The sequence below is a fragment of the Parambassis ranga genome, chromosome 24, assembly GCF_900634625.1.
Source record: "Parambassis ranga chromosome 24, fParRan2.1, whole genome shotgun sequence".
In the NCBI taxonomy this organism is placed as follows: domain Eukaryota; kingdom Metazoa; phylum Chordata; class Actinopteri; family Ambassidae; genus Parambassis; species Parambassis ranga.
Window position 1 is genome coordinate 6,267,839 of NC_041043.1, and position 19,276 is coordinate 6,287,114.

Genomic DNA, 19,276 nt, shown 5'->3' on the forward strand with positions numbered 1-19,276 from the left:
AAATAGTTAAATGAATGGGGTTTTACACGTGGCAGGGCTGAGACTAATTATGTTTAGAGTATATATCTGTGGTTTTTTAATGAGTTTGACTGCAGCCATATTTCCATCATCTTCACTGAGCAGTATTCTTTTAATTGCCTATTATTTCCAGGCAGGGGCACTCATTTAATGTTAGAGCAAACAGGTTTATATAAATGCTGAAAACAGGATCTGTTATCTTGAAAGGTGTTGCAGTAGCGTGTGTTATCGCTGTAAAAACGGGACTCTGAGAAAATAAATGTTTTATGTATAAATGTAAACGCCTTTTTTACGAGCCTCTAAATGCTATTATTGAGTGTCTTCTCATATTCCGCTCTCACATAGTCTTTACATTGTGTCATACATTTGCTTCTGCAATGGCCAATACCCATTCATGCAAATAAAGCATATTTGAATTTAAGTGTGTGTGTGTGTGTACACTCATTCATTCAATATACTGCCATAAAACAGGCCACAGAGGATGACCCCCTCCTCTCTCTCTCTCTCTCTCTCTCACACACACACACACACACACACACACACAGACACATGCACAAGCACGCGCCTCTCCATAATAACCCCTACTTGTAGCCTAGAAAGAGGGATGTGGGTCATGAGGGGCCACACTGAGCCAGTTATCTCAGCCCTGGTAGCCAAGAAGTAATATCACTCCTAAATACATATATATGTTAATTGCTGTTGTTTGAATGCACTGATAAATCCTAATAGATGTTTCTTATTTCACCTTCTCCTCTTTTTTTAAATTGACCACAGAACCAAAGAGCACATTTTCCTCCAGCATCCTCATCTTTGTCATTAGAGCTGAATATATATAAAGTCCTGAAGGCCCAACAAGGACTTCAGACTCCTACACTCAGATCCCGCATCCTCTCCTCTCCTCTCCTCTCCTCTGTCCTGTCTCCTAAACCTTTTTATTCAGGGACCCGGAGACCTCTCCGGAACAAAACAGCTTTTAGCGCTACCATCTCACTCTCTCTGCTTATGATTTCGCAAATCTCTCTCTCTCACTCTCTCTCTCTCTCTCGCTTGCTCGCTCTCATTTCTCCAAAAACTGTCTCTCTGAAAAGAAATGGAGCTGTTGTACGAGCTCATCAAGTCATTATCTGATTAAGGTCATTTTATAGCTGCTGCTGCTCAGGAGATTCTGCCTGTGTGTTATTCACTGTCAGAATTTATGTAACTTAAATTCTGGAAAGCGTTGATTTTCTGTATTTTATAATAATAATAATAATAATAATAGTAATAACAATAATAATAATAATAGTTGACCCTTAATAATAGTAAATTAATGCTGAGGTCCCTGCATACCATCACCGTGTGCTCGGATTTATTACCACTCAGAATGTGCTAAAAATGCACCTAATAACACCTCTGGGAGGAATATTGTTTTCACTCCCTCCCTCCCTCCTTCTGCATTTTGGACACAACTCTAATAAATATGTCAATAAATTCAGCCATCAGTGCGCAGTGTCAGCGTGCATTATCAGTCTTAGGCATCGAGGTGTGTCACACACTCGAGCCAAAAGAGGGGAGTTAAAGTGAGTTTGGAATAAATACACGCGGGCTGATCCACCTGCACGGAATGGGGCCGCGATAAGAGCAGCCAGTGTTAACTACCACGTTTCCTCTACACCTCATCCGAGTCTTCCTTTTCCAAACATGCGTTTCTTTAATGTCACGGCCTGTTTTTCCATGCCTGTGTGCGCACCGACGGCACCCATGGGAGCCGAGGCCAAATCAGCCACAGGCCAGTTAGGGAGCTAAATGAAAGGGGGGCCGGGGACACCTGCTTTGGAAAAGCCACTCCAGACACTAAACTTTGCTGACTTCGTTGCATTTCGTTGGTCCTAAAAACACACTTGCTTGCGACATGGAAAAGAGACTCGCCTTTTCCTCTTTGGCACCTGACAGAGGGGCGCATGTGGAAAATAAGATTTCTCGTTAAGTACTTTGGGATCCTGTTTGTGCAGAGGATAAAAAAGAAGATCCAGCGCGCGGCGTGCAACAATTGTGTCCAAAGTGAAAAACTGGAAATAAAAGGCAAAGGCAGGAAAATAAACTTTTACCTTAACAGGTTTCAACAAATTTGATAAATGTAACTCGACTGCAGCATTATTCATATTATTAATAAGATCAGTAACGAAAATGATTAATAAGAATAATAACACATCTTTGCATAAGCCTAAAATAACACAAGTGGTTCGCTCTAAATGCAGCTGAGCAGAGCAGATAAATGTGACATGCATCGCCCATGAAGAGTGGATTAAAAATAATTCTGTGCGTAAAAATCATTTTCAAGTGCATAATACTCCACATTCGACTACAATTTATAGGCGTCACCTGTCGTGAATATCTCAGGGTGAAACTTGTTTTGTTGCGTGCAAAATCTGCAGTGTAATTATAAGTATCCAGTTTATCAGAATGCAGGAGGACTGAGAGAAAGCAGCCGTCATCATTTCATAAATCAGAAGCGTCAAACAGGTTTTTCTGCGGACAGGATCAAATGTCAGAGTCCGCAGCGCTCAGTGTTACAGGTGAGGAAAGGAGGAGATATTATACAGAAATATCTTTGCTTTGAGCTTATTTATGACCAGTTTCACTTAAGACACACTTCTAATGACAGTGTTGCCTTTATGCACGCAGAGACATTTAGGTAACAGCAGGGCTGACAGACGCTTTACGGTGATATTCAGCGTTCAGAGATCGTTTAGCTCTCCTCAGATATTGGCTTCTCTTGATAATCTGAATTCCAAAAGCAAAAGCTGTAAGCCCCTTCTGTGCTACTACTTTGCTTATTCATTAATCAGACTTTGCTGCAACCAATGAGAAATATCTGCAAGTAAAAATATGTCTACATGCCACTTTGAACCTCCAGTTCTCAAGTGACCCACAACTGTTACAGTCCCCTGAGGAGCTGCAGCCTAACAGGCAGTTGTCTTTGCGAGGTGTGGAGAAGAAAAACTGTTGTTTAATATACAAACAGGATCTGCATCGTTACTTATAACATATAAAAATAATCCAATTACAAAGCTGATAATCATTAAAAATGACTTGGCTTGAAGGAATGTTAATGCGCTTTATAATAATCGAAACATGCGTTAACACAAGCGCTGAAGAAGGTGTTTAGAATATAAATGAGACCGTTAATTTGTCGTTTTATAAAACAGCAGAAAATGAATTTAATGTTGCATTCGTGTAAAAAAAAAGGTTTTTGTTTTAAATGAAAAGGGTTGCCAATAAGAATGTTCATTTTTCCAACACTCGTTCATGTGAAATTATTTTTGAAGCACTTTATTAAAAATCTGGAAACATGCAGCGCTGACACATTATAATAGAAACTGTACAAATGAAGACTATGAGAATGAACAACATATTAATAATAATAATTATAATAAGGAGATTGTGTGTTTTTTGCTGCTTAAATTGTGTAATGTCAAAGTGCGTAACGATTCTTACTCGCGTAGTCGGTGCTTTGGGAAGAAAGAGATTAGTAAGAGTGATATTTCCTTTATTCCCTCTCTCTCTCTTTGCTTGCATGCTCAAGTCCCATTCTCTGGTCAAGTTCAGTGCGTTGTTCCCCGGACCGGACGGACGCTTCTTATTGGTAGGTTGCGACAGTTACATCACGCCGCTCATGACGCGCACGTCTTCCTGTTTCCTTCAGCCGCGTCTTAAAGTGAATCTTAGTGGCGGAGGAGCGCTCCAGCATCCAGTCCTCTGCATCCAGTGCGCCTCGGAGACGCACATAGGCTACACACGGACTCTCTCTCTCTCGCAATCTCTCTATGTCTCTCACTCTTTCAGTCACAGCAGAGGATAGAGGGAGACACCGACGCGCAAGAGCTCTTTTCATCTTCTATATTCTCCCGATTTTTTTGCTCCTTTCTCTCGCGTCGCTGACTTTTTTCCAGCTCTTGCTTCTCTGAGAAACTGTTATATCCCAGCATCCAACAATCCGCGGTGCCCTGCGAGCATTCTCTCCTTTTTTTTCCCCCGTAGGAGTTCAGGTTGTCCCCCTCTTCATCTAAAGGGTAAGTAACCTTGTCCTCGGATACCTCCCCTCTCTTGTTCTTGTTTTTTTGCCTCGCCTGCCTGCGCACGGTGGGCGGAAAAAAATAAACAAATCAAACATCATTAACGGGGGAAATTTATTCTGGTAATCAACAACTAATCACTTCGATGGGACATTATTTGCTGTGTGTTTTCGTCCCCTCATCTTGATAGTGTGGTAAGAGTTGCGTGAGCAGCCCGTGGTTTTTTAGCGAGGATGATTTGCGAACGGTAGCCCAGCCTTCCTCATCAAAGCGGAGATCAAGTTGATTTGCAACTTTGTGAAGTAAGTTTGGGAAGAGTGCTTTTTTTCTTTACAACGAGAAACGTGATGTAAACGCATAACTTAAGTTGATTTTAGACGGAAACTTACATTTACTTGTATTTGGATCTGTTCCGTGCCTTAATTTTTACCTTGGGGTTCATGTTGTCTTTGTTCGATGGGCTAAATCTTACATTAGTGGCTTTTTATTCACAGAAATTGTCCCTCTCAGTCAGTTACAGAGCTTGACAGCTTTTCTGCTTTGTTCATATGGGCTCTGTCCTCTCTGGGAGCTCTTGAGGACAGATGTGAGCGCTGCCGGTTTGTTTTAATCGTGTACACAACTCTTGTCTCTTACAGGTTTCGATATATTACTGTCAACCGCTGACAAAATATCAACACAAACTACAAGTGCTCACTCTTATGTTTCACAGTAATGGTTGTTTGACCTTACGTTCAGGTCCTAGAAGTTAATTTCAAGTTTCAAACCAGAACTTTACACACAATTTCTGTCTTTTGATGGATCAGTGTTCTGTCTGTAACTTCCCCGTTTATGAGTTAAATGGGCCGCTGTGTAAAGTTTACACTGTTTATCTATGTGTGTGTTTACTGGCTGCGTAAATTATTTTTGTTTTTATGAGACAAAGAGAGAAAGAGAGAGGTAGAGTGCGCATGGGCAATGTGGGACAGGTGCGCGGTCGGAAAAGACAGGTGTTGGTGACTATTTCAAGCTCATTGTTAAGATCCTGAAGCGATCAAGTTTTTTTTATACCCTCGTAGATGTAGATCACGTCTTGTGTGAACTGCTGGATATGGATGGCTGTGAAACCTGCCAAACCCGTTAATCAAAGGCTTTTGGTGAAGAATACTAGTTCTACTTGTGGAAGTTTTTTTTTTAGGGAAGCAAATCTTTCACGTTTTTATCTTCTCATGTCATTTTCTTAAAATACTTTTCTGATTTTCTGTGTCAGATATCAGCCACTGCATGACACTTGTGCATGTGGTGCATCACTGTGCAGTTTGTAACAAAGCCAACAGCACTGTTTAGTGTGTGTGTGTGTGTGTGTGTGTGTGTATGTGCACAGGCTGAATGTGTGAGGCTCAGTGACAAGAGAGAAGTCTTTTCGCATGGAGTGATAATGTTAAGATGAAACATTTTATCTAGTTAGAGAAAGCACAATCTTAATCTCAGATTAAGATTACAAAATAAATTTTGTCCTAAAATGTGATTTCAGAATTACACATAATCCACACTCTGGTAGTTTTTTGGTACTTGACATTCCCACTTTTTGTTGCTGCTTTGCCAATTTTTCTAAAACTGTCATTAATATGACATTTAAATCAATATCAACTTGTTACATTTAATTATTTGTGGTGTGAAAAATGTGAATTATTGGCATGATATTAAAACACTGAAATTCAGCATAGTAATCTGACAAATATTTCTTTTTTTGTGACAAGAGGGAAACACATTAATGCGTTCCTGATAATATCAGTTCATTTGTGATTGGATGCATCTGATATGGCTTCTGACTAAGAAGCCCGCTGCTTACACAGCATTATTGATGCAGCCCTGTACTGACAAAACGTTTTGCTTTCAGAGGGGCATTAGGGTTTTTGTAAGAGCGCTTTAAGTTGCTCCTTGCCACAGTTGACCCTTGTGACCCATTCATTTGAGCAGAATTAACTGCCCTTGCCAGATGAAAAGACAAACAAAAACCACAGAAGTGAGCTCACGCTGGCACCAAAATCAATAGGCCTATTTTGTGTTTCTCTTTTTGTGTCACTCCCCCCCGTTGAGAAAGATATGATGGCCATATTGATTAATGTGAACACAGTGCTTGCATTTTAAAATTACACAATGTTTAAGCACAGGTTGAAATTATTTCAGTAAGCTCGCTTACGGAACTGGATTTAGTGATGTGTGTGTACTGAAGGAGAATGTGTCGCCCCTTTGACGCCATTTTATTATTATTATTTTTATGAAGATAATCTTAACCCCATTTCTTTTTTATTTGATTTTGTGAGCTCACAGCTCCTACATTGGCTCACACTGCACAATCATGGAAATGAGGACAAGTACTTAAGTAATTATCATAATTTTATGCAGCTTTGTGTTCCGTGGGAACTGGTTCAGTGTCGCGCGGCATGTAACAGGGGACAGGATAAAATGTAGGACTTTGCCCTGGAATGTTGCACTAAGGCCTAAAGCTGACCCCATCTCGCCTATTCCCTTTTACCGCAACATCACCCGTCAATATTGCCTAAATGTAATCATGGATGTCTCTGCCTGCTTGATAGAAAACATGTTCAAAAACTCTCAAGCTTCTCTGTCCAGTGCAGATTTGATTCTACAAACACCAGTGAGATTGAGTTAGATTCTGATACATATTTAATCTTGATATGTCATGTATCTGTGTATTTTTTCCTTTCACAGGCACTCAGAGGCTTTGATCCTAGAGGACTGGGTTTGTGGGATATGGCCCAATAGCAGCAGCCCGTGATGCCGGACCATGACAGCGACTCCTTTCTGAACAGACAGACCAAGCGAAGACGTGTGGACATTGGTGTTAAGAGGACCGTGGGCAGCACAGCCTCCTCCACAGCAGCAGCCACAACAGCAACCACTGATAACATTGCCCGCGCCAAAGCAGCCATTTTCAGTGCCATGAACTCTCTGAGCTCCCACTCTCACCACGGATCAGACACCGACTCCATGGAGTGCTCTGTAGTGCAGCCACATGGTGGCCCTGGCGTTGTATCAGCCAGTGACAGTGAGTCCAAGTCCAATGTACTCCGAAAGCTACTGAAGAGGGCCAACTCGTACGAGGACACCATGATGCCCTTCCCTGGCACCACCATTATCTCTCAGCTTCTCAAGAATAACATTGCTAAAAATGGAGGAGGACATGAGAGGGGAGAAAGAGGAGACAGAGGTGATAGAGGGGAATCAGGCTTCCCTGGATCAGGGCTCTCTAATGCAAGTTCAGATGCTCCCCAAGAGGACGCCTGCAGTAACTCCTCCCAGGACAGCACTCCTCAAGAGTGCTTATCACCATTTGGCCGTCCTCCTGGTCTCGCCACCTTTGACATTGAACGTCTCAATGATGAACACCTGCGTGCTAAGCGAGCCCGTGTAGAGAACATTATACGCGGCATGAGCCACTCACCCAGCGTGGTGGTACCTGCTGCTTCCCGTCATGAGCGGGACCATGAGATGGACGGAGAACGGGAGATGGAGCTAGACTGCCCACCACAGCAGTCTCAACAGCAGGCCCCCAGCAGCCCACGGGGAGGCGAGGTGTGCAGCAGCAGCCGAGAGAACAAGCGTAAACAGCGTCTGCCTCAGCAGCAACAGCAGAGCTTCACCCAGCTGGTGTGCCAGAGGAAAGAACAGAAGCAGGAAGAGCGGCGGCAACTGAAGCTGCAGCTGGAGGACATGCAGAAACAGCTACGGCAGCTGCAGGAGAAGTTCTTTCAGATCTATGATTCGACAGATGACTCAGAACACAATGACCTCCACAATGACATAGGAAACATGTCAGAGGACAGCCCAGCCAGGTCTGACGCTGGCGGTGACGACCGGGGTGGAGATGATTTGCGCTCTGACAATGAAATGTCTGACCTGGACCCAGGCCATTTCCTAGACAGGGCGCGGGCACTGCTGCAGGAGCAGGCCCTGCTGGCTGACGGTGACAAGCCAAGAAGAGAGGGGCTGGGCCGAAGCAAAGGGCATGGGGGTCCAGGCTCCTCCATGCATGCTGAAGGAAAACAGCTGGCAGAGACACTGAAGCAGGAACTCAACTCAGCCATGACCCAGGTGGTGGACACAGTGGTTAAGGTGTTTGCTAAGCCTCCACGTCCTACACCTCAGCAGGCCTTCCCTCCACTTTCCATCCCTCCTGAGAGATTTCCAACTGCTGTCAATGGAGACAACCCCAACTTCCACACCGCCAACCAGAGGCTGCAGTGCTTTGGTGATGTCATCATTCCCAATCCACTAGACTCCTTTGCCAGTATGCCCGGGATCCCTGGCACCGCCAACGACCAAACCGAGGCACTGCCCTTAGTGGTGAGGAAGACACCCAGTGAGCATCACCACCAGTCCTCAGCTGTTGGTGCCCATGGGGGTCACCACCACCCCGCCCTTCATCCCTCCTCACTCTCTGCCACCATGGGCTTCAGCCCTCCATCCTTCAGACAGCCCTTTCCACTGCCTCTCATGGGCTACCCTTTCCAGAGTCCCCTTGCACCCACAGGTGGTTACCCGGGCAAGGACCGTTCCTCCCCAGACTCCATGGACCTGTCCCGAGAGACCACCAGCCTGAGGACCAAGATGGCATCAGGCCACCACCTGGTGCACCACCATCGCTCTTGCTCACCAGCACACCCAGGCAGCACAGCCGAGGGGCTCTCCCTGTCCCTCATCAAGTCTGAGTGCAGTGACCTCCAGGACATGGCTGACATCTCACCCTACTCAGGCAGCAATGTATCCTTTTTGGAAAAAAAAAATACAAAGTGGTGTGTGTTTGAGGGTTTTAAAAGTGCATATATGTGACCCTGCATGATCCAGTTCAGACCAGCTAATTCTTGTGTAGGCCATGAGGGGGAAAAAAGCCTGCTTTCAGGTGCTAATTCCCCCCAGAGACAGGTGAGAGAACACTGCCACTACCCCACAAAGAGTTAAAAATCAAATCTTTTTGAGTATGTTTGAAACTAGCCTAAGAAACTGAGAAATTGTTGATGAATCACTTTTCCTCCCACTGCTGTTCTCATCTCCATTGTACCGCATTGTTGTATTTATTTTTATACTCATACCTCTTCCTTCTCACAGCACCATACAGGCTTTTCTTCCATCTTCAAATGTAAGTGCTTTAAAAGCGTTCTTGTCACATATCACTTACTCGTAAAGATTAGGTCCCCACGACATTTACTGCCCCAATTCTCTTTATAAAAAATGGCCTGAAAGAACAAGGAGCGAGATAGCATCCTGAAACTTGGCACACAATGGTGTTATATAGCCTGCCTTATAGTTTAACCCCAGCGTGCTCCAATCATGCCCTGCGGATAAAGAGGCTATCCCCTATGGGAGGCTCAAATTGAATCCCCAGGGGACTCAGGACTAATAGCTTAAACAGATACATTCAGTCCCTTCTCTGTTTTCCCTATACCTCCTTAGTCCCTAAGTATTCAACACCCCTTAACCCTTATGAAAGTTTGATTTGTGTCACACCGGCTGTCCTGAGCGAGCTTTGTCTTCAGGTTATTAACATTGATTACATGCTTAAGAAATTAATCCTACAGCTTTTTACCTGTTGTGGATATATTACTTAAGTATACTTAACACTTTGGATCCCGTGCGTTCGCTATTGTGTGCACCTGAGTACCTTTTTCCGTGTGTGTGTGTCTTTTTGTGTGTCACAAAAGGTTTGCCTGAGGACTCACGAAAGATGTATATTTATGATTGCTTGTGTTTTCTCTTGTGTTCCTCTTATCATCCATCGCTGTTGTAAAAAGCCCACAATCATTGTCGTTTCTTTTCTCTTTTTTTCATTTCATAAAGATCTGTCAACAGCCCGGGGGGCCCTTCGGCTGTTGCTTGGCAGCCAAATACTTCTTTTTTTGTTTTCCCTCCCTGCTTCCCCCCACACCAACCCCCCCCCACCCTCATCCCCCCCCTCCTCTCTGTCTTTTCTTTGAAGCGGACGTTAACAGGTGTTTGCAGCGAGCTGTTTATCTTTCATTACCTCGCCTTGTCTTGTCTTCTGACCCAAGGGTGAACGCTTTCGAGAGATCCATAATCCTTTGCTTCTACGGACTCCCGATGGAGGGATGAAAAGAGAAAAGGGAGAGAGAGAGAGACATACAGAGACAGAGAGAAAGTAGAAAACAATCAAACAATACCACATATGCCAGATGCTGTGGCTTTCATTGTAGCATTTCTAAATGCAGGGCATTAACAGATGTACTCCCCAAAATGGAAAGAATATAGAACAGCATGTCCACATGTGTTGTTTTTTTATCTTTTATTTTTGTTTCCCACAGTTTAAAAGCAAAGTTTAGCATGCACGCTACATCGCTTTGTACTTTCTTTATCATAATTAGCGTGATATTTATGAACCAGCTTATTTGCATTTGTACCAGTTCCACCTAAAATGCTTAGAAATTTCGGTTCCATTTGGTCCGAGCCTCAGACGTCAGAGACAGCTTGTCAGACATTTCGCGAGGTGTGTTCAAGTTCACCAGCTCGCTGCAGCATTGTGGAGCAGATGGCTGCTATCAATTTCCTCATTTGTTCGCAGTCCGACTCCAAATTTTCTTGTCCTTACACCTGGAATTAGGAAGTGCAGCAGCCATTTCCCTCTCATGACTTTGGGCTTTGGGGAAATGTTGTGAGAATGATGATGTCTTGTCAGATGTGGCAGGCGAACAGTGGGCCAGCTGGTATGAGTGCACCATCATGACAAAATAATAGCCTTGCACGCCACCCCTAAGTCCAATCACAATTACATTTGCAAGCTGTGAGTGAATTGGAGATGAAAATGTCTCATTAGGAAATATGAAGCTTCTTAATTGGTGGCTGAAGGGAGGTGATGTGTTTATGGCTGGAGAGGTAAAACCTCGACGTCTTTGTCTTAAAATAATTTTTAATTTTGGTGATAAGGGGAAAGCGATGCTAATCCTAATTGAAAAAGCAAAAAACAAATTAATCTAAGTGTATGTGCTCAGCTTTCACAGCAAACAAATCCCACCTTGCCTTATGGAAAAAAACAGCTCTCTTCTGCTGTGACTCTCCCTCTCCTTCCTCGCTCTGTCTGAGGATCCATTGTATCCCTTCTACTTGGAGCAGATGGTGTGGTGTGGAAAGTGAAGTGCTGCTCTTTTGGCCAGGCCTGACAGAGTAACACCAGTCTGCCAGGGTTTCCCCCACAAGACCCTCGCTGCATATACAACTCACTCCCTCTCTCCGGCTCTCTCTTAGTGAATCAGGCAAAGTAGACAGGGTCTTTAAGGAGCCAACCCAGCGTGGTTCAGCATTTGCTGGCTTTGCTGTGTAACCCCGAGGCCAAGGGCAATCCAATCTAGCAGCTGATGCCTTCTTCCCATTCTACAGTTACAGCTACATCTGGACACTTGACTGATTTTAACGATCACAGTCACCCTTGCACACCATAAATAACGTTGAACAATGTATTTTGTCCACTCAGGTGTAAACAGTCTTCATGAAAACTTAGGGCCATATCTCCTGTGTAATTTAAATCCCTGTCTTGCTCCTGCGTGATGAAAACCCTTGTTGAAACAGCCTGAGGTTTTAACGCGCTCCCCACCCCCATCCCTGTTCCCTTTTCAATGTCTTATCCTCCAGATTGATATTATCAGATGCATTATACGGCCGTTAATTCACCATGGAAATGGCTTGGGCCGTTCGGTGGCGCAGATGTGTTTCAGCCTCCCCATCGCTGGCTGAGTCCAAAGCCTCAGAGCCCCTCTTCTCCTTCTCCTCCTCCTTCTTTTGCTCCTCCAAGGGTTTGGCAGCGGCAGAGAGGCTCGGGGGGGGGGGGGGGGGGGGGGGGGGGGGGGTAGGGGTGGAGCAGAAGGAGGAGGAGGGGGATGTAATTGAAGGCTGGAACCATGCTATCCCTCAAGGTGCCCCCACCAGCCCATCTCCTCTCTCCTCTCTCGCTGTTCAATCCAGGCGGTCCATTATGAAGACAAGGCCTCCTGACATGTGTTTGAATATGGCCTATGTGAGGGTGAGAAGGTTTTTCCATGTTGTGTTTGGGACTACCTCTTAGACCTGGTTTTGTCACTGATATGAAGCCAAACATTAGACAGTCATATTCAGGCTTGGCGTGTGTTGTCGCCAAGCCATTAGGCCTTCTTGCCCGTCACTGGCGTTAACTGCTGTCTTTGTCTGTGATATGCAAATGTCTCCTTTTTTCTTCCTCGTTTTTTTTTTTGGGTGGAGGTTAGCACAGGGTGCAGGCAAAGGCGTTTGCTTACTTTGACTGTGAAATGAGCCTCCTTATGTAAAAGCATCGGCTGTAGTGCTGGCCAGCGTTTTATTTACCGTGACGCTCTCACACCTGATACGGACGATGCTAATTGCAAGCAAATGGTTTTGCAGTGGTGCACTGTCTTCAGCATCCCCCTCCATGCAGTAGCCCTGCATTCATGCCTAAAAGAAAATTTGGTTACCCATTATCCAAATGTCTATTTCTTGCCAAACTTACTGCCAATTCTGTATTCTGTACATTTGTGTAATACTATTTGTGTTTGACATATGTTTGCTGTATGTGACAGAAGTTGTTTTGCTCCAAACAAACATTGTTAATGTCCTTAACGACAGCTATTTTCAGATCCAAGAAGGTCTTTCTCCCAATCATCTGAAGAAGGCCAAGCTCATGTTTTTCTACACTCGCTACCCAAGCTCTAATATGCTCAAGATGTTTTTCTCTGATGTCAAAGTAAGTACAAAAATATTCTTAACTATTTTAACACATGCATATTTTGTCCATTACGCCATATTTTCCTGCTTATCATTTTGAAATTGTGACAAGAATAAGATTGTTTCTGTGTCTTTTGCCACACTTGCTGTAAAAGGGGAAGTTTTATTTATCAATAATGATGTGTGTGTGCCTCAATTCAGTTGCAGCGGACAATGTATAATTACTTGTCATACTTAAAATGAGGACCTTTCCCTAAGTTATGGCTTTATGCAAAAGATGAAAGAGGAAGTTGAATGGGTTTACATGAGGGAGCTGGAGAGCCTATGAGTATTCTAAAGATAAAGAGTGGGATGAGTAATGGAGGAGTGGAGAGGGCAGAGAGGAGGATGGAGCCTAGAGACGGAGGAGGAGTGGTTATCTGAGCAGGTGTAGGGAGGATGGTTTGACAGAGGGAGGGGCGAAGAGAAAAAGTTGGTTTAGGGGAACATGGGAAGGATGAGCATTAGCGCCACTGAGAGTTTAATAAAGGAAATTTGGGAAACAATGTAAGCTGCACAAAAAAACAACACAATGGCTGTTGTAGTGAGCAAGTTTGTTTGTGTTGTTGTTGTGTTTTGCATGTGTGTGTGTGTGTGTGTGCCCTTCCATACTCAGGGGTAAACACAGTGACAGATCCAGGCCATCTTATTCAAATCAGAAGATAAAGGTTCCCTTTTCTAGCAGCTGCCTCCTCTTCTATGCCATCAGCACCGAGCACGATTCACTGCTCACATGACTTTCACTGAGGATTTAACTGAACAGACTAAAAGAGAGGTTCATGGTGGCACCTGTGACAGTTTATACCTTTTTTTGCTGAAAAACAGCAGCAACAATTAATATTTAACATTTGTTTCAGTGACTAATCACTAACATGGGGGTGGCCTCATCATGAATGGCCTCATCAGATACTTAAACAAGGTCAAGATAGTTAAGGGGATTATGAGTCACATTGGTTTGTTTTTGTTTTCAGTGGAGGACAATGGACTCAAGCTGTAAGTTAGTAGACATGTATGGGAATGAGACTCACTATCTAATTAGATTCAGGCAGCACGGCCTCTTAGCGAGGTGCTGTCCTCAAACAAAAGTCTTGAAGGCTAATCGGGTCTTGACTAATCAGGTCTGGACTGTCAAGGACCTAATGAACGTGGGAAGTGGGTTGCTCTAACAACCGGGGGACGCTGTGGCTGTTGTTCTTCTCGATTAAGCTTCTTTCAAAATGGTTGTGACTTTTGTTTTGACTTTTGGTGTTGCTGAAATGTTTTGACAGACGCGTCATAATGCCATTGTTGGTGCTGCTAATGACCAACGATATTATCCCAGTAGCTTTAAGACGTCTTATTATTATTGTGAATATTGTTTTGATTAAGTGTGAATAAGACTTTAATGAACAGATCAGATAAGCATATTCAGTCAATTAAAAAAGTCAGATAAAGTTGTTGCCTTTGAGACATTGTGTGTGACATTACTGTATAAACTACAGGCTGTTTTTTAAGCAACTTTATCCTGACACACACAATCATGCACCTTGCTTTTTTGTCTGTCTCTCTGCCTCAGTATTTGAGCCAGTCATGTGCTGTGGAGTAGTGGAGGTCAGGAGGGTTTTCCCTTTTCTATATGTCATTCCTTCTCTTTTCTTTTTTTCGCTGATGGTGTGGCATGGTGTGTGTGCCTCGGCGGGGCCGGGGAGAAAGAAAAGCCAGTGGCTGGATTTTGAGTCGCCGCAGTTAACAAAAGCCTGCTTTCCAGGGCTGCTTTTTGTGTGTAGTCAGCCAATAGGCTGCCAGAGATTATCTCCCACAATTCACTCCTGCGAAAACAGGAAACGTTGGAAAGCCCTGATGACTGTGAAGGGGCTTATGAGAGAGAGAGAGGGAGAGGGAGGCCTCTTTCTGCTCTCCTCTCCGGTTGTTCTGGATGTAGCTTAGCACTCTGAGGTCATCTGTGTGCTTTCTGCCCCATTGTTGACCAGTATGTCAGAGAAAGTGTTGGCGAGAAACACAGTTTGGCTTTTCATCCAAAAGCCTTTCAGCTAAACATCCAAATGAACCAAAAGACAAAACTGCAAAAACCATCTACGTAATAATATATTTATGTATTTGTGTGTGTGTGTTTGGGACAGACAGTCAAAGCACCTGAACACTTTTAGCAGCCAACTAAAGATACTTTAGTGTCTCCTATTCTGGACTTTAGTGTGTGTCTGTGCATGTACAGAACATGTGTGTATGTGTATGTGTGTGTGTGCACGCCACTTTCTATCTTGTGCTGTTAGCACTAAGAGCTGACCTTTCACAGGCTCTTGAGTGTGAGTGTGAGAAACACGCTTTCAGTGTCTCTCTCTCATCTGCCTCTCAGCCAGGCGTGCTCACACACACACACACACACACACACATTTTCCTCACTGCATCTCATGTCTGTGCTGCCTGACCCCTGCCAGCTCTGATTAAGGAGCTGTGGTGATGTGCTCCTTTGAACCGATTCCCTCCTTTTACATTGAACACACTCGTCCTTAGCTGCTATCAGGGGGTCTCTGTCCCCCACCAGCAACTTAATGAACCAAGACTGCTGGAAGCTGTAGGGGGACTTGCCAAAATTGAATCCTAGAGAGTGCATTTAATGCAGATAATATAATTTAGTGTATTTACCCACATGTACAGTAAATATTGAATCTTTTGTGTGCATCACAGAGCAGTTGAACAGGCCTTAATACATCTTCTCCAAAGCTGTCTGTATAATAAAGTAATCTTTGTCCAAAGTGACAAATGTATCTGTCACTTGGCTGCAGTGACACCAAAGGTCTCCAGCATGAGCGATGGCAACTCTTTCACTGACTTTAATCTCAGTATGTAGAGCTCAGTTTGGCACACACTCAGTTTCACCTACACACACACACACACACACACACACACTTGCAGAGATCAGCACCAATTCACTAATGTCTCAGAATAGGACCAGAAGAGGTTTTTGAAACACACGACAACTTTGTGTTAAAACTGGCTCTGTCATGTACCAGCTGTCTGCCACATTGTGTGTGTTTAAGAACTGCCCCCGTGAAGCCGATGTATTTGCCAGTTGTTTGTTTGTTTGACACTCCGATGTCACGACCCCAGCTTGCTGACTGCTCACGTTCCGACCCTGTACACCACCACCAGCGAAACACCATTGTCTGACGGCGCTGACCTGCACCCATCCTCCTCCCCCTCCCTTTCCCTCTTTTCCCCATTTATGCTCACCCTGCACTTTAGGACGGCACCATGCCCCCCTTCCCTCCCTACACACACACCCTCCCAAACCCATGCCAAACAATGTCAAGCGGACTTATTCTTTTCCACTCTGCCACTATGTCATCTGCTGATCATTCCAGAAAGGCATTGCCCACTCCTTTAGCCCTGTCCCACCTTGGGCCAACTATTTTGTCTCATCTGATTCACCAACTTTCCTGCTGTTCTGTCCCGTTACCTCAACCCTCCCACAATCTTCATATGCTTTTGTGTGTTAGACTGCCATCCCAGATTGCAAAGAGAGTGTGCGTGCGCGTGTGTGTGTCTGTGTTGTCTAACAATAGCCAGAGTCTAATCTCCATGTCAAAACCGCTCTGCCTCCCCAGCGAGCAGTCCGCTCAGCGTTTAGTAGCGTTTTGTCCCTCCATTCTTCCAGCACCAGAGAGAGCAGAGGGGAGCGAGGAGTGAAGGCCCATGTGTGTGTGAACAAGCTTTTGGGGGCCAAGTAATTTTAGGGAGTTTGAGGAGAGAAGAAAATGTTTTTAGAGGTTTAATCTCAACTTAAAGTGGAGTTCCTTAAGATGACTGGACTAAGGAACTTTCCACTGATGTCCTTATCCAGTGGCACTATGTTTAGACTGTTTTCACTGCGAAGACCAGGCAGAAAGAGAGCCGAGGCCCTTAATAGGTTTACCTCGCCCTATTGAATCAAGCCAAGCAGCACAGATCAGACAGCTACAGCCTTCTCCACAGCGCTTATCACCTCTGTCTTTCTTTCTTTTTTTGCTCTTTTTCATCTTCTTTCTTCCTGTATGGGAGGTGTAGAGAGGGGAGGAGAATCAGGGTGTAATTGGTGAACAGGGTTAAGTACATGTTTGAGCCCCCTGCGGGCCGGGGCGCTTCAGATGATGACTTAATCGTTTTTCTGGTCAATTATGTGTTTGCGGTCTCACCCCCTCTCTCATTCACCTCTCCCTCCACTCTCAGGGTTATGATAGGGGGAGGTCTGCTCCCAGTGGGGAAGATGAACCACACACACACACACACACACACACACACACACTCTCCCTGACTCTCTCTTTTCTACTCTCGCACCCCCACCTTGCTTGCTGTCTTACTTAATATCTCTATTATCTCCCCTCAATCCCGTGCTCCCTCTCGCTCTCTTTTATCTTTCTCATTTTCTCACATCACCCCTCCCTGATATGAAATAACCTGCTGTCCTCTTTACACTTCTTCTTCTCCTGCCCACACATGTAGTTCAGGTGGATGTTTAAAGATTATTTTTATTTCCAAAACAATAATATTTGACATAAAATCATATAGTAACAACCTAAATAATGCTTATCTCTCCCTTTTTTCTGATTCCAGTTTAACCGCTGCATAACCTCCCAGCTGATCAAGTGGTTTAGCAACTTCAGAGAGTTCTACTACATCCAGATGGAGAAGTTTGCCCGCCAGGCCATTAACGACGGAGTCACCGGAGCCGAAGAGCTGAGCGTCAGCCGCGATTGTGAGCTCTTCCGAGCCCTAAACATGCACTACAACAAGGCCAACGACTTTGAGGTGAGCGATGCTGCCGAGCAAACACTGCAGACAAAATTTGCCTGTAGATGCATTCAGTAAGAGGATGCGGGCCATGTGAGGAAAAAAAAAAGAAGTTGAATTTCACCCGATACCTGGCGATGCAGACGGCTAGAGTGACACCGTCTCGCTGTGTCCTCTCTGACACCGCCTTGCTGTGACTGTTCTCAATGCTGAGTTCAAGTCTCTTACACATCCTGTAATGATGAACTACAGCGTATATGGTCGTAGTTTAAAAAGAGAGAATTTTCTAAACTGACAGAAGAATTTAAAATTTCAATACCCATTTTTTTTTGAGGAACTCTCATCTAAACAGGAAGAAGACTTACTGTCACCTCGTTTTGCCTCTTCCTCCCTGTTAATTTCCTCTGGCCTGTGTGCGTGCGAGTTACTTCCCTGTCCTCATTTACCTATCATCTGTGGTGAGATGTTTATGTGTGTGTCTTCCAGTGTATTGTAATCATAAATTCTCAGCAGGCAACTTCACCTTTAACATGTTTAATTTTTCACACTTCCCCTTTTGCCACCCCCTTGTGTGTAAATGTGTGTGTGTGTGCGCGTGTGTGTGTATGAAATGGTTCAGGATCGCCAGTGCTCTCTCAATGTCAGCTGACAAAAGACCTTTTAAAAGGCTTGTGTTAAGAAGGACCTGGAGTGAGCTGGATTTGTGTGTGTGTCAATGTGTGTATTTGTTAGAGAGATCGAGTCTATGTGCGTTGGTGTATGTGTGTCAGTGTTTTGTTGTTGCTGCATTTCCCAGTGTCCTGTTCACCTCGAAGGGTACAGCCGTCCCTTGGACCGGCCTGGCATGCTGGCAAAGCACTTCTCCAGTGTGTGTGTGTGTGTGTGTGTGTGTGTGTGTGTGTCACTTTGAGGGGGGAAAAAATTTCACTGTTATCAAGGTTAAGCGTCCTACTGTTTTAGAGAGAGGAAGGGGAGAGGAAGAGGGGGAGAAGGGGGAAGAGGGAGATGGATAGATAGGGGATAGAGGGTGAGAGCTTAGAGACAAAGGAGAAAGCAATGAAGGGAGGGAGGGAGAGAAAAAAGGGAATCGGGGAGAGGGAAAGGGGAGAAAGAAGGGTAGAAGGAAAGAGGGGGGAAAAAAGAGAGATGACGTGCAGGAGCGAAGTGCCCTTGCGAGCAGTGGGAGTTTTGCAAGCGCTCACATTTAAAGTGCTTCACTCTCTTTCCCTGTGTTTCCGTCTCTCTCTGTCATTATTTGTCCACTGGGGCTCCTCTGTGTGCACCCAAACACACACACACACACACACACACACTTCCCCACATCCATCTTCAGCACTCTTAAGGGAGGTTTTGAAAGACTCTGGCAGGCAGAAGCACTTGTATATGAGGTCTCAATAAGACCATCAAAGAAAAGCGGCAACAATAATTTTGTTCTGCTGTTGAGAAATGATGCTTTTGTGACATAAAATTACCCTACATCTTCAGCCTTGTGCTGATAGTTTACCTGTTTAAATCACACTTTAACAGACACAGAAGGATTTGATTTCTTCTAATCGTGTGGGTCTGATTTTTCTAGAAATTCCTGGAATTCAGGCTCTTCTCTATTTTACTTCTGTTTTCACATCAAATGCTCTCCATACGGTAAATCACCTGACACCTTCTCATAGGAA

The 19,276-nt window shown here is 44.5% G+C and overlaps 1 protein-coding gene across 3 annotated transcripts in view; it reads left to right on the forward strand.

The window, feature by feature from the left end:
- The first annotated feature begins 2,458 nt into the window (after positions 1-2,458).
- The window catches only part of LOC114428593 (prospero homeobox protein 1-like), a 30,990-nt gene continuing 14,172 nt past the window's right edge, over positions 2,459-19,276 (forward strand). The window contains exons 1-4 of one of the 3 annotated variants that reach the window (XM_028397158.1): positions 2,459-2,573; positions 6,789-8,840; positions 12,712-12,819; positions 17,430-17,624. In XM_028397158.1, coding sequence (XP_028252959.1) covers positions 6,855-8,840; positions 12,712-12,819; positions 17,430-17,624 — 2,289 coding nt within the window. In that variant the 5' untranslated portion in view covers positions 2,459-2,573; positions 6,789-6,854. Of the gene's footprint in view, positions 2,574-3,595; positions 4,071-4,161; positions 4,376-6,788; positions 8,841-12,711; positions 12,820-17,429; positions 17,625-19,276 lie in introns of those variants that run through there. The other 2 variants (XM_028397155.1, XM_028397157.1) reach the window with 2 other exon arrangements.